This window comes from Plasmodium coatneyi, chromosome 4 (genome assembly GCF_001680005.1).
Source record: "Plasmodium coatneyi strain Hackeri chromosome 4, complete sequence".
Lineage (NCBI taxonomy): Eukaryota > Apicomplexa > Aconoidasida > Haemosporida > Plasmodiidae > Plasmodium > Plasmodium coatneyi.
The window spans coordinates 1,775,385-1,791,232 of record NC_033559.1 but is presented as its reverse complement, the minus strand read 5'-3'; the positions used below and the strand labels follow the sequence as shown (position 1 = coordinate 1,791,232).

Here is a 15,848-nt window from a genome sequence, read left to right as displayed (position 1 = left end):
AGGAAGGATGCCACTTTTGGGGGGAGACATAAGCAGGGTGTAATTACACTACGAATGCAGGTCAAATCCCTTTGCAGCGTTACTCCCCCTGGTTGTGTGGTGCAACGCCGCAAACACAGCTTAGCGTCATACGGGTAAAGCGACCTACCAACAGACTGTTCCACCAAACATACTTGACAAAACTTTAACATGATGGAAGAGAAGTAAATTTGATGCCCCCAATATGCACCTATCCCGAATGACCTCCTAAAATGAGCATTTCGTCCAGCTTTCACTTTTTGGGGTGTGGGGGAAGGCCGATTGAACATACGAGAGGTTGGAGCGTAAGGGGGTTCTCTTAGTGGTAGTTTTTTTTTTTTTTTTTCGGAGCCCCTCAGCCGCGTAGCAATATGTATGAAAAAAAAGCCACATAAAAAGGGAGGTTTTTTTAGCTTTTTTTTTTTTTTTTTTTTTTGTTTATTTTAAAATGGGTTTCGTTTCTGTTTCGTTTTTTTTTAATTCTTTACCATACTTTATGATTTTTTATAATTATTTTTTCCGTTTACGTAATTTTTTTTTTTAAAAAAACAGTTTTTAAACATGGAACAATTCTTTTGACGAACGATTTGTTCCGCATTTGCGAGTTTTTTTTTGTGAACGCTTGTACGTTCGTTTTTTATTGGCCCTTTTGCATACTCGCTTGTTCCGTAAGTTGCGCTGGGAGCAGATGATTATTTGAGTAACAAAAATGGCAAAGATGTCGCGATGAACAATTAAGCGGGAGTGCCACACGTAAGGTAAAGAAATAGTGAGAAAGTGAGAAAGCGCTAAGAAAAAGTTCCTCGTGAGGGGGAAACAAACGAATCCACCCCCGCACACCACTCGTGATCCTTCTGCATAAATATAAATGATGAGAATACTTTGTTGAAAGATTTTGATTTCATAATCAAATGATTGTTCAATCCTCTAAGAAGATCTGATACCTTTTGCTTACAAAAGAAGGAGTTACATTTTTTTTGTGCCCTCCTTATGAGGGATACACTGGTGCGGGGGCTGGAGATCCGAAGGGGGACATTTTCCCTGCCCGTACCTATGAAAGATTCATCCCCCACTGCTTTGCACAAAGCAACATAAAAAAAAATTCCTTCCCCCCTCAAGGGGGAACCCCTCTATAAAAACACAACGCATGTGTGCGCCGCCTATTTACTAAACCAAATTACACCTTTTTGAAAAAGAAAAAACATTGAACGATTCGAAGAGTTATTATTGTGAATATTTTTTTTAAAAAATATGTCCAAAAATATTAACTTCAAAGTTGTTCATATAACAAATGTATATACGGTGGCTTTTTAAATTTTTAATTTTAGAAATGTCAATCCATATATATCACAGAGAAAAGAGCACCGTCGTTTTGCGAGCTGTCGGCGGCACATCCGTGTGTGTGCCATTGATACATTTGGAACATCCGAGGGTGCAAAGTACCTACATGTGCGCATATTTTTACATTTTTTCCTTTTTTTCACCCCCTCGAAACAGTGTGCCCCGTTGGAGATTTAACGCTGCCGTGTAGGCGGGAGCAGACAGATAAGAAGCCCCTGTTCGAAAAAGTCGCATAGGAAAATTTGAGTTGATAAAAAAGAAAAAAAAAAAAGATTCGTGCATCACAGTTGAAGAAAAATTAGCCAAAATGGAAAAGACAATGTGATTGTAAATATTTATAAGATGCAAGGCCCATCGGAGAATAGTCCTGTTGCGTAAAATATCCCCACTGCCAGGGACGCCTCTTTCCATTTTTCCCGCCTCTACACTTCGCCCCGCATGTGCCGAATGAGTTTAAGCTCAAAATATCCTGCAAATATACATACACAAAATGGGGTGGAAAGAAAGGAAAAGAAAAAAAAAAAAAGGAAAAGGAAAGAAATGTAAAAAGTTTCCGTACTTTTTTTTTTTTTTTTTTTTCTTCTTTTCATTCCGCGTATCTCCGTGTTGTGTAATTTTTTCATAACAGGAAGGAAGGTCTGAGATGCTGCCAATAAAGAAGACACAAAAGGAAAAAGAACGAAACATGTGGTTACAAAGTTTGTCTAAAAATTTGTCGCCACATGGTATGGTTATTTTCCCTTTTGTTCCATTCCTCGCGAATTCTTCTTTAAACTCATTTTGAGAAAAAAATATTGAAAAAATATTAATTAGCTACCAGAAATGCCAATCATACATTTTTGGTCTGTCCCTTTCTCTTTCCCTTGGAGGGGGAAGGGGGCAAACCAGTGTACGATTTTGAAAAAGCTAATAAGCAAGTATACGCAATTGAGTTCGATTTTTGAGATTTTTCGATCGTCCTAATTGTGTACCTTTGCCTTTCCATGTATGTGTGTGGGGGGACGGTTACCCCCTCCCCCCACCTCCTTGGGACAGGAGAAAGGGTCAACACTTTGGGCACCCCGAGAAATAACCTAATTCAGACTACTCGTAAATTCATTCGCACCGGGGAAGGGGCAGGAAAAAAGGGAGAGTACAAAAAAAAAAAAAAAAAAAAAAATGGCAACCGGAGCAGTCAGAGGTTTGTACAGAGCAGCTATCATTACAACAAGAAGACAAAGTAATTATAACTCAGAGTGGGCACCATACCCCCAACGTACACGCACATACGTAGATATGTCCACCTCTTCATGCTTACGCAACGCAAACATATTTCACCACATTATGTCGGCACTCCCCCCGTAATATACCTCGTAGGAACTGTACACATGGTACAATGTTATCCAGGTGGCACTTCTGCAAGGGGGGGTAGAAATGCCTTCAATTTTTTTTTTTTTTTTTTTTTTTTTGTTTCCCTGTTCATCCCATCATATGCAAATATGTCTTCCTCATATGTTTTTTAATCCAAAATAATTTTTTCCCCCATTTTTTTCGTTAATTTTCGTACATGCGAACTAAACGGGTGCTACATACACATATGCCTATTCACCAACTAGCGCCAGGGCACGCCCACATATACATAGTAACGTATTTTAACATGCATTGCTCAAAAGGGGAATGACCACTCCCCTGCGTTACGTCTACCTGTTAAGCAAGAACGGGAGCACGAGGGGTCCCCCCCTCCCCAAAAAAGGCAGTTTGTCCTTCCCCGTAGGGGGAATAACCGCAGTGAGTTAACGGGTTAAGCCTGCTCAGCTGCCAAAAAAAAAAGAAAAAAATGAAACATAAAATGAATCACAGGAAGAAATGTAAAATGAAAGTTGCGATTCACAAAGTTATAAAAAAAAAACGAGAGGGATTTGACCAGTTCCAACAAACATCGAACGCAAAACTGAACAGGTAAAGATGGAAGGAAAAAAAAAAAAAAAAAAAAAAAAACTCCATCCCCTGCGCCGCAAATTCCAACGGGCTGTAAAAAATATCTCGCGTCATTTAACAATCACTGAAGGGACGTGCGTTTCTGATAGTCTGCGTTTCCGCGGAGATTTTCCTAAAACAGAGGCGAAGAAGCGATGCCCCCGCGGTTGGTCAGCTCAGCCCTGCCTTGTCACATATCACATATAAACATCATCTACGCCTCCCTAAGCGTAAAATTAACGCGCAACGTTAACGCCTAAAGTAATTACTCGCGGCGCGCTTCACCTTTATTAGCTCCTTTTGACCATCACCAATTTGACCGCCATTCCTCCTCAAATAAAAGGCGGGTTAAAAAAAAAAAAAAAATTTCTTTTCCCTCGTACTGCATCTTGAATGCTCGCCTGCACGAACGCTCATATCCCAAAGAGAGAAGCAGCGCCATGTTAAAAAAACTGAAACGTGGCAAAAAAGAGCTAGGCAACACCTGCTGATAAGAAGTAACAGCAACTGGGATGCCAACGCCCACCACGCTAAAGTTCAGCCCGAAGTAGTTAACGCTAGATGGGGAATTAAGCCAATTTTTCTTCAAGAAGAGGCACTAGCCGAATAGCTTCCCCCAGAGACGCTGACAAATGACCGATTTTTTGAGGTAAAAATGGAGGACAAGTGGGAGTGTGCGCCTGGGCAGATACATAATAGAAATAACGAGTCCACCAGACCCCACCCGATGAGTACTCAACCCACAAGCGTGCCAGATGATCTACTGCATAATCTTCCCATCCTATTTTTCTTCTTTTTCAGGAATTTGCCCAAGCCGAAGAGGAGGCCCTATGAGTACGCCGATGGGGAAGACGATGGAAGTAGAAACGGTGAAACTAGAAACGACGGAAATGGAGACGACGTAAGTAGAAATGACGGGAAGAGGAGCCATGGAGGTAGACCTGATGGGAAGAATCAGTGCTACGAATATCTGAAGAGGAAATACCTGCGAATCACCTGTAACGAGGACTTCCAGGGAGGAGGAGCCTACCCGGAGATCCACGTGAACCAGTACCCAAACAACCTGGGCCTTCCAGAAGGTGCTGGCGGGGGAAAAAGTACCAAAGGAAACGTAGTGCTCAAATATCTAGACGAAAATAACAACGTAAAGTACGACAACCTAATAAATGAAGATATACACATATACAACAGACAAATAGAAACAATAGAGCCAAATGAAAATATCCAAAAATTAAGAAAAAAAAAAATCTTATCAGATCCAAAAGATAGAGAAGAAAAGTTCAATGAACTAGCCATCTGCAAACCAAATGAAGAGGAAGAAAATGAAATCATAAACAACACAAAAAAAAACATTGAACAAATGTTACATGAAAAGACAAAGAGTAATTTAGGAAGTAAAAAGGAGGATAAATTTTTTCGATACATTCCTCAAAATAAACTTAATGCAAATTTAGATGAAAGAATTATCAAAGTGGTTCATAAAACAGTGGACCCCTTAGACGTGTCTAAATTTAAACATAAGAAATTACCCAACGTGAAGAACTCTCCCGATTATCCTTTGTTAAGATCCCCTACCAGAAAGATAAACAAAGAAGAGGAAGAAAACTGGAAAATCCCTCCTTGTGTGTCCAACTGGAAAAACAATAAAGGATACAATATTCCCTTAGATAAACGTATCCAAAGTGATAATAAAAAATTAAACCAAGTAGAGGTTAATGAAAATTTTGCACACCTAAGTGAGTACCTCTACGTGGCGGAGAAAAAAGCTAGAGAAGAAATAAAAATGAGAAACAGTATTATTAAACAAAAAAAATTAAAAGAAAAAGAAGAAAAGGAAAACGTTTTACGAAACCTAGCTATACAAGCAAGAAAAGAAAAAGGACTTGCACAAACGCAGAGCAGCTCCATTATCAACGAAAGAAAAAGAGAAATAGAAAGAGATTATCGCATCGAAAAAAATCTTAAAAAAATGAAAAATTATGAAAATAGACTTATTGAAGAGCAACTTGCTCTTAACAAAGTCAATGTCAGTAAAAACAGCAACATACACGATGTTAGCCTTTTCAACATAAACAACCAAAATGACGATGGAAAAAATCAACTCTCTGCAAATGATGATGACCTGTACCAGATTTACGATACTTCTTTGTTTAACTCCAAACAGAGCAATAATATTTACAAATTTTCCAACGAACGGGTGAAGAAGACGCTGCAAAAGATGGAGACCACACAGAGTACCGCCGAGCCGGTCAAATTTATCAAGGACATCTCCGACCCCTTCGGCTTGGACAGCCTGCTCTCCCAGGCCAAGAAGAAGTAGCCTCATACGGGCGTGTAGCATCATAGCAATATTTAGCGTCATCACAGCATAATGACCTAGCATAGCAGCTGCATGCCGCTTCTATACATTGCTTATTTTGAGAAACCTCAATTTGCTTCACACCGCGTGCGCATTTGTTTCGTGGCCCCCACTTTTTTTGTTTTTCCTCTGCCTTTTTTCGATTTTTTATTTTTTACGTTTCTTCCCCCCAACCGACGCCATTTGTGGCAGTTGCCCCCCTGATCAAACAGACCACGGAAAACTGCAAAAATAATTACCCATGTGCACACGCGTGCCAAACTTAGGAGCTAGCAATTTTTTTTTCAACCCCTTTTGGTCCGTTTCCTCCGCTTACGCATTCGTCATAACGGCAGTGTTGGTGCCTCCAGCACTTCAAACGTAGGCTGATCCGCAAAGATGCCACTCCATCGCTAAGTCTTCTTCCTTTTTGCTTCCCTTTTTTTATACTTCAATTTTTTTTTCAATTCTTTTTTTTTTTTTCCTTTTTCTTTGTTATTCTTTGTTACTTTAGAATTTTGTAATGTTCTTCTTTTATATATTTATACTTTTATCGCAGATAGTTCATCCTAACACTTGCAAGTCCCTGTATATTTGCTGAAGGAAGAGATCATTATATGCTATACAGTAATCTCTATTCAGACCCCGCTCATTCTTCCCTCATTTTTATTCTTGCAGACACTGTGTTATAGCATATTTTCTGTGGCAATGTGGACTTAAAAAAAGCGTACGTCCTTAGAATGCTTGAGGAAGGGAATATTAATTCAATGGTCTTACGGTAATTAATATTTCTCCGTCTTTGCTCACTCCTTGTATTATTATTTTTTTTCTTCTGAACTGCATAGAAAATATACACTCTGTTGCACAAGGCACTTTGGTAATGCATTTAACACGTTGCAGGTTCGTGTAGTTACTGAAGGAGAAGGAAGGCCATTACATTCCATGTTCTACATACGGTGGTAAGCTATATTTTTCCTCTGTACCTGTTGCTGTTCCTGTTGTCCATTATTATTTGTCCTTTCTCCTCTGGATGTTGGTGACCTACCATTATATAGGGTAGATCCATCTGTTGTAGATACTACTGTCAAAACGTCGGTTGAATCATACGTTGAGTTGAAACTTGAGGTGTCATCGTTGTTGGATGTGTTGTCAAAGTTAGAGATGGCCGATCTTCTTTTTCTTTTGGGGGAGAGTGTTCCAGGTAGTCCTGAGAATAAATTGGTATACTAAGGAAGGAGTGGGGGTTAGAATGAAGGGGTTTAAGGAAGCGAGTGGTGTAGAAATATGTATAAATATATACATATATACATGTATTTTCTATATATATGTAGACATGTATATATTTGTCTATATATAACTATATCTATATATCTATACATGGTATATATATATACATATATGTTATATTATGTCATGTGTGTATGCACGTATTAGTTATACTGTTCCTATATTTTTTCTCCTAGTTGTAACTGTAATTGTACATTATAATTGAAATTCTACTTACTTTGTAAAGGAAGAATCCGATTGATGGTAATGCAACTGCTGCAAGGCCAGCCGCAGCAGCACCACCAATACCAATAGTGGTGATGTCCCCAGCACCATCTTCCTCCTGGTGTCCCCGTGCGGAATGACTTCGTTGAACGTCCTCCTGTGTTGCTGCCTCCTTCTGTCCACCACCATTCAATTGAGATAGTAGGTTTGATGGTGTTGGAATTGCTTCCTTACCAGTAGTAGTACTTTTGCATACTTTATTGAATAAGGTACAATACCCATCCCCCCCGCAGTTCTTCCCTGGGTTTTGGCATGCAGTTAGCATTCCATTGCATGCCCCTGCAGCAGTCGTCAGATACGTTTTATACTGTGCGAAACATGAGTTTTCTTCATTTTTTTTTATTTTTGTCCTTATATAGTCATAGTCCTGAGAATAGTCAAATAGTAATTTCCTGCGGGTGAACTCGTCTTTGTTATCACTATGTACCTTAAAACAATTGCCTAATTCTGTCTCATGAGTACCTATTGCAGCGCTTACTGCATCCCTAGCGTTCTTGAAGTCGTCATCACCTGAACATACTCCATACAATATTTCACCCACAAAGTAATAAAGGAATTCACATCCCTTGGAATATTCATCTTCCTTGCTTCCTTTTTTCCCCATTATATAGCAAAGTGCCCTTATAATTTTATTAACAGTTTCCACCTTTATACAATCCCCCGGAAGTGTCATCTTTATTTTCGCTGTGGAGAGTCCTTCACTACTACTACAGTCTTCCGGACCCCCTTTTAATTTTTTATATATTTCCTTTGAAGGTAATTTATTTAAACATGGATCCCCCTCCCCATCCTCCTACGAATATGTAATTAGCAGGAAAATGGGACATATATATGTACATTATATTACATTTTTCACATGTTCACACATTATATGGAACATACTCAACCCACATTTCCCGCTTCCCCTTCATTTGCACTTACCGTCATTTTTCCCCTTAATTTGGTTCTGCTTCCCTATATTTTTAATGCATAAGACCTCTTTATACATTGTGTACTTAATATTTGTACTTAGTCTTTCTATTAGCTTCAGGAAAGTTATACACTTATTCCTCAATTCCTCACACATCCATATAATCACATTGCAAGGCTATGTATTAGGTTCATAATCATCTATTTAAGTATTTATTCCTCTTCCTTTATAAAATATAATCTGTGGCAAATCTTACTTATAGGGATGCATGGGTTATTTACATGTTATTCATATAGGAATTGTGTGTTATTTATATTTTTATTATATGTAAAAAGTACATTAATTATTGAACACAACGGAAAAGGAACGATGGTATGATGGTAAGTTTGGCAGGAGTGGCACGTGTTGTGTTGTGTTGTGACGCACACTTCCCATTCATTTTCTTCCCTATAAATTCAGATTCTGCATGAATACTTTTATTTTTTCATTTTCGAAATATTATATTTTGTGTTTGTTGTTTTATTGTTATATTACCCCTTATTACTGCGATTTCTTCCTTCTTTTAATTTTACTGTATTCTGTGTGCAATTCTTCCTATTTTTTTTCTTCCTTCTCTTTTTCTATAAATTTTATTTATGTTCTCCTTAAATATGTTCTATTTAATTTTATTGCCTTGTGCTTAATACTTCCTACTTATGTATTCCATTTATTTTATAGTAACAGTTTTTGTCTCAAACTATAATTCCTGCATAATTGTTGCGGGAAGGATTCGTTTTTCATATTTTTTTCCCTTTTATCCTCCTTTTCCTTTCTTAATTAAATATTATTCATGTGCACACTGTACGTGTAATGACAGCATTCATTTTACATATGAAATTCTGTATATTATAATAATTTGGAAGGGCATTGTGTACTAATTATAATTTAAGAAGCGGTACATTCCATACAGTGTGTAATTCAGAATACGCTATACGGTTTTCATAACTTTAAGGAGTGGACATTACATACGTTGATAACTTATATTATTTCTTCCCTGTCTATTATTTGTTGTTCTTCTGATGGTAGATGTTGTAGTAGTATATGAAACGGAACCATTTGTTGACTCATCCTCCGCAGAATATTCTGTTGAATCGAATGTTGAATCAAATGACGAGTCTTTTGTTAAATATTCGTTAGAATCGTCAGATCCAGGATTTAAGTTCCGCTCATTGGATTTTTCTCTTCTTTTTCTTCTGTTAGAAGAAGAGGAGTTACTTCTCCGAGAAAACAATGGTGAATACTGAATAAAAAAAAGAAGAGCAGGAAAGGAACCATATATAGAAGCTATATATTACCGTATTCCCTAACATTAACTGCTCAGAAGAGGGAGGAAAATATTTGTACCAAACATTATTATTTGTACTCCTGTAATAATTATAATTGTAACCTTATATAAAAGGAATGCAACAGTTGCTAATCCTATTGTTGGTGCAACCGTGGAAGGGATAATTGTAGTAAGGGGTGATGAACCACCTGTTTCACTTTCTGCTGTTCGACCTTTATGCTCGTCATCTGCTCCTAATTGCCTCGTTGCTGATGCTGGTATTGTAACTAATGAGCTGCTGATTCCTGCACCTTCAGCTACTAGTGGTTGGAGTGATTTTGTTCCATGGTTACTATCTGTTGCCGGTAGAGTTTGTGCTCCCTGTACAGAAGCACTTCCTAGAGTATCTGCAGCAGGGGGAGTAGCGGCTTCCGCTTCCTTAGGAGCTTCGCCAGCTTCCTCACCTACACCTAAAAAGTAAGTAAGGAGGAAAGGAGGTAAATGTTTTTAGCATGTGCACGCATAATAGGACCCTATAGCATTAACACACAACGAGGGTGCAGGTTCTCCCTGCAGTGTATTACCTCCTTCACTTTGTGTAGCACGTGTCTCTCTGCCATCTGTACGTGATTCACCTTCTGCAGGTTCGCGTGTTCCATCGTCTACTTTCTTTCCTTGGTTAGGAGTTCCTTCTGCTTTTTTACCTTGATTACTTAAGGCCTCGGTCTGTTGTTCCGCGCGAGCAAGTACCTGTCTTTGTTCATTGGTCTTAGTGCTTACCCGACCCTTCAAGCTCTCCAGTAGGTTCCTTGCGCGTTGAGGATCCTTAACTACGCCTGTGTACATTATTCTATTGAACTCAGGCCAATAGTCTCCGTCTTCTTTCCCTATGCATCTTGCTCCATCTACATATGCACTAACGAGTTCCACCTGGTACTTCCCACAGGCTGTATCGGATGATGCCTTTGCACTAATCTTCCCATGTGTAACAGTTCCATATATTTTAATGTAATCGTGCAGTACTTTTAACGCTTGGAACTGTTCTTTGGTTACACTGGGACATATAGCAGGACATTGTCCTCTCGTATCGTCTGCGTGTTTCATTAAAGTGCACATATTTTCCATAGCACCCTTAAAATCTGCGTCCCCCTTTATACAACCGGATAGAAGTCCTCCTAGCCAATAATAGAAAGTAAAGCAATCAACCCCGAATGGTGGTTTTGTTCTTCCACACTTGTTGTTCATACTACACCATACCTTCGCTATTTTCTCTGCTACCCCCTCTTTATCACTGCAATCGGTAAGTGCAAGTTTTAATTCTTCCTGTTTCTCTGCGCACTCCCCAGTGCAGGAACCCTTTTTTGCTTCATTATCGTATTTCTCATAGTACCGTTTCTGTGAGCTATAGTTCCTTCCAAGGCATTGTTCCTACAAATTTAATAATTTTAAGGTGTATGTGTTACTCTTATATATGCACATACATCAATTCAATACATTATATATACATTGCATTGTACTTGCATTAGTTATTTACTTACTTCATTTGACATTTTTTTCCCTTTTTTCTTTAATTATGAATTTGGAGTGAACATACTTTACATTCATGTGCTTATGAATATTGCATACTGAACACATATATTCATAAAATAAGGAAGGAACCTGTGAAATGATCTCTTTAAATCTTCATATTTATGAAAAAATTATTATTGTCCTTGTTTGGTCATGTAGTTACCCGAAGGTATGGAGGAAGAATGGTAAATTCAGGAAAGAACTCATGGTACTGTGGTATGTGGTGTATATTTTTTATTTCATCCTTTCTTCCTTATTATTTTTTTTTTTTCTTTTCTCCCTTAAGTACATAATTCTTTTTCCTTCCTTTAACGTGAAAAAATTTCAAAATTATTCTATTAAGGATTTAAGAAATATTTCCTTTTTTAGACCTTAGACTTTTCCTTCCTCTTAAGGATTTATTGATATATATATATAATGTATGCACACACATTTTGCTCACTCCCCCTTTTTGAAAACAATTTATTTTTGTTCTTTACCTTACATGTACCTTTTTTTTTTTTTTTTTTTTTTAAATGCATATATATTCTGCGTTAAAAAAACATATATATATATATCCATAGAGGAAAGGAGAAATATTATAGCATGATGTACTTGCATGACCCCCAATTTATTCTGATCCCCCCCTTTTAAACACTAATATATACCTCTTGCCTTCCACCCCACCCCCAATGTTCTTTTTCTTGCTACGTACTTTTATTTTGTATTCATAAATTCGCTCCTTCCTCATTAAATCCTTTTAACCTTTTCCTTTTAAAAAAAGAAAAAAAAAAGAAGAAAGAAGGGGAACAACCTTCCCTTCGCCCACGCTTCTTCTATTACAGGTTCCTTTTAAAGAACTTATCTAACATAAGGGACAGAATATTCTGTAGTATCATCATCATCCTCCTCCTCCGTTAATTCAGATTCTGAATTTGAATATGCTGCTGTTGTTGAGTTGTATGCTGAGGTATCATATTCATTTTCTATATACAACCTTCGTTCTAATGGACTTATTTTTTTTCTTCTGCTTCTATTTCTTCCTTCCTCAGAATGGTCATTCCTCCTAAAGAGTTGTGCTTTATACTGAAAGGAAAAAAAGAAAAAGAGGACGAATGGTAAAAATATGTATCACCCATATATACATTTATTGTGCATATATGTAATACATATGTGTGCACTTTGAACAACAGAAATGATGAATATATATATATTTTTTTTTTTTTCCCCCCCTTTTAAAAAATATTATAAACGGATATGTACGTCTATGCTACTCAATGTTATATGTACCTTATATAAAAGGAAGGAGATGACCCCGAATACTACAGACGCAACTGTCGAGGAGGCAGCAATAGGAATGATACTCCCCGTAAGGGCAGCAGCATTAGGCTCCACAACGGAAGAACTGGATGAACTGGAACTACTGCTGGAGCTTGATGAGCTGGAACTGCTGCTCGAGGAACTTTCTGAACTTGCAGGGGAATCGGAAGAAAGAGTTGTTTGTGTGTCAGTACCTGTGCTTGGAGTTTGACTATCAGCGTGCTCAGGACCTACAATTAAAGTATATAAGAGAGGAAGAACGGGGAGGGAAGGTTGTTGGGGTGCCATATGAAATGGTAATATTCTTATTGAGCATTGGTTCAACTATCAAATGATGAGTGCACATTCTGTGCATAACTGATGAAGTGCCAATATTTGTTTTCCTTACCTTGATCCCCTTCCCTTTGAGCGGCATTATCAGATTTCAGTTCAGTGTCACTGGAGTGACCATTTTCAGCTTTCTGTTCAGACTGCGTGCCAACCGGGGCGGGAGTAGCCGTTTCGGCAGGGGCAGATTCCGGACCTGGACCTGAGAATAAATAGGAAGAGGAAGGGGGGAATGTTTTAAGTATAGTTAAAAATAATGAAAACGGAAGTACTTCGTATACCAGGGTGCATGTTCCTCTTTTCTGTATGTATTTTCTCTGTTTTCTTTGTGTAACAATACTTTTAATCAGTGTTAACTTCCTTATCCTTCTCATCGTCCTTACCTTCTTCAACTACCTTACTTTCTTTAACTGTCTTACCTGCTACGGCTGCTGCGGCCACTGCAGCCTGTTGCTGTTGTTGTTGTTGCTGTTGTTGTTGCTGTTGTTGTTGTTGTTGTTGTTGTTGTTGTTGTTGTTGTACAATTATCCTGGTAGGCACCTCAGGCCCCAGTTCATTCAGTAAATTCTCTGGTATCTGACCCATTCTACCTCTACCCTGCGCATTGAACATGCCAAGGAACTCGATACAGTAATCTTCCTTCCTGTTATTACCATTACTACTCGTACAATAGGACATCATAGTGCGATAGGCTCCATGAGCCTCCTTTACACATTCTCTACATATTCCTGTACAATTCTTTCTCCTATTTTGCATGGTGCGCAATCCGTTCACGTAATAATTCTTATAATCAAATAATCCTTTCATTCGGCCGAAATATTCCTCGGTAATATTTGAGTACCTATTTTTACATTCTTTTATAGGAGTTAATCCCTGCAGAACTGTGAATATTTCATCCATAACAGTTGAGAATGGTCTGGTATCCTGCAGCCCCTCCGATATTTTATCTCCTAGCCAATAATAAAAGTATTGACAATGAAGACCCCTCCAGCCTTTTTGCTCACTTAAATTACACCATCCATTCATAATTTCATCTACTATACCTCTTCCATCGTCTTCACTTAATTCTAATACTCTTGCCAGTTCCACATTGAAATTCTTCTTATTCATACTACACGGCCTATAACTACTACTCGTACCCTTAAACGTTCCGTACATTTTACTCGAGATTCCATCTATTGGACATTTCCCCTATGAATGAAGCACACAATATATATATATTATATATCATATATATATATACTTCAATGTATAATACATTCTATACGCTATTCCGCGTGTACCACATGTTCATTTAGTACTGCTACAAAATTTTCCTACCTCCCTCATTTCTTTCTTATCTTGTTATAATATATTGGTTTATATAACAAATTTTATCCTAACATATGTGTATACAATCATTATATATTTACACTTCTCTCCTAAGGTATATATCTCCCATTATATTTTCTCTTTTCTTTTTTTTTAATTCATATTTATTTTGGTGATTATATACTGCATTCATTATTTTTTTTTTTTCTGTATAAGATATTTTCCTCCTTTTACTTTACAACATTGTACTTTCTGTGAGCTTTTGTGTATTACTATATTATTCTTTCATTATTATTATTTGATCCTTCTTTCCCTTTTCCTTCTTCAAAGTGAAAAATTCTTTATCCGTTTTAAGGTGAAAAATTTTTAACTTATATACTTATTTTTTTCACTTTAATATGTGTTCTTTTTCCCTTAAAATTGAATATTTTAAAATTATTCTATTCCGGATTCGAAAAAATATTTCTTTTTTAACCCTAGATTTTCCTTCCTCTTAAGGATTTATTGATATATATATAAAATGTATGCATACACATTTCCCTCACTCCCCCCCTTTTTTTAAAAAACAATTGATTTTTGTTCTTTATCTTACATGTACCTTTTTTTCTTTTTTTTTTTTATGCAATATATTCTGCGTTAAAAACACATATATATACACACATACATATATATATATATTCATAGAGGAAAGGAGAAATAATATTGCATGACCCCATATTATGCATGATTCCCAATTATTTATAGAGCACGACACTCCACACTCCCTAATATGATTACATGCATTTTCTATGTGAGCATGCATAATGTGAACATGCTAATTATTTTCTCCTTTTTCCTTCACTCCTCTTCAATTTAAAAGTCGAAATTTTTAGGAAAATGTGAAAATGTGAAAAAAACAAAGAAGAAGAATATATATATATATCTCCCCCTTTATGATATGATACATTTTTCATTCACTCATTTTTTCCTATTTATGCACGCTTTCCCCACCCCCAACCTTTTCCTTTTCCTTGTTATGTACTTTTATTTTGTATTGAATAACCCTTCCACCTTCCTCATTAACCCCTTTTTTCCTTTCTTCTTTTAAAAGATGAAAAAAAAAAAAGAAGAAAGAAGGGGAACAACCTTCTCCTGCTTCCCTCCCTCCTTCTATTACAAGTTCCTTTTAAAAAACTACCTAACATAAGGAACAGAATATTCTGTAGTATCATCATCATCCTCCTCTTCCATTAAGTCAGATTCTGAATTTGAATACTCTGTTGTTGAGTTGTATGCTGAGGAAGAATCATAATCATTCTCCACATTTAATCTTCTTTCTAATGTTCTTGTTTTTTCTCTTCTGCCCATTCCCCCAGAATGGTTATGCTTCTTAAAGAAGAGTGTTTTATACTAAAAGAAAGGGAAAAAAAGAAAGTAAAGAAGGAATGAAAAGGAAAGAAGGAATGAAAAGGAAAGAAGGAAGAGATTGATGGAAAAGAAGGGTCTAAGGAAAGAACGAATAAGAAGGAGAGAAGGAAAGAAGGAATAAGAAGGAATAAAAAGTAATAAGGAGGAAAGAATAAGAAAAGAAGGAATATGAAGGAAAGAAGTAATAAGAAGGAAAGAATAAAAAAAGAAGGAAAAAAGGAATGAGGGATAAAGAATAAGGAAAGAAGGAAAGGAATGTTCTAAAGGAGGAGGAAGGAAAGGAATGGTCTAAAGGAGGAGGAAGGAAAGGAGGGGGTCTAAGGACGAAGGAAGGAAAAAGGAATGTTTGTGTGTGTTCCATGTATAACATATAGTTTTATTCTATATTTCATGTTTCTTATATAGATAAAAATGTGTTTTTAAGTTATATATATATATATATATATATATATATATATATATATATATATATATATATGGTTTATATATTATATAATACACACTCATAATTATACTTA

At 36.9% G+C, this 15,848-nt stretch overlaps 1 protein-coding gene across 1 annotated transcript; it reads left to right on the top strand.

Moving 5' to 3' along the window:
• Positions 1–3,175: 3,175 nt before the first annotated feature.
• On the top strand, positions 3,176–5,635 carry PCOAH_00009720 (Uncharacterized protein; the record flags this gene model as incomplete). Its single annotated transcript, XM_020057781.1, has 2 exons — positions 3,176–3,297; positions 4,117–5,635. The coding sequence occupies 2 exons, from the start codon at positions 3,176–3,178 to the stop codon at positions 5,633–5,635; spliced, it is 1,641 nt and encodes a 546-aa protein (XP_019913020.1).
• Positions 5,636–15,848: the final 10,213 nt, after the last annotated feature.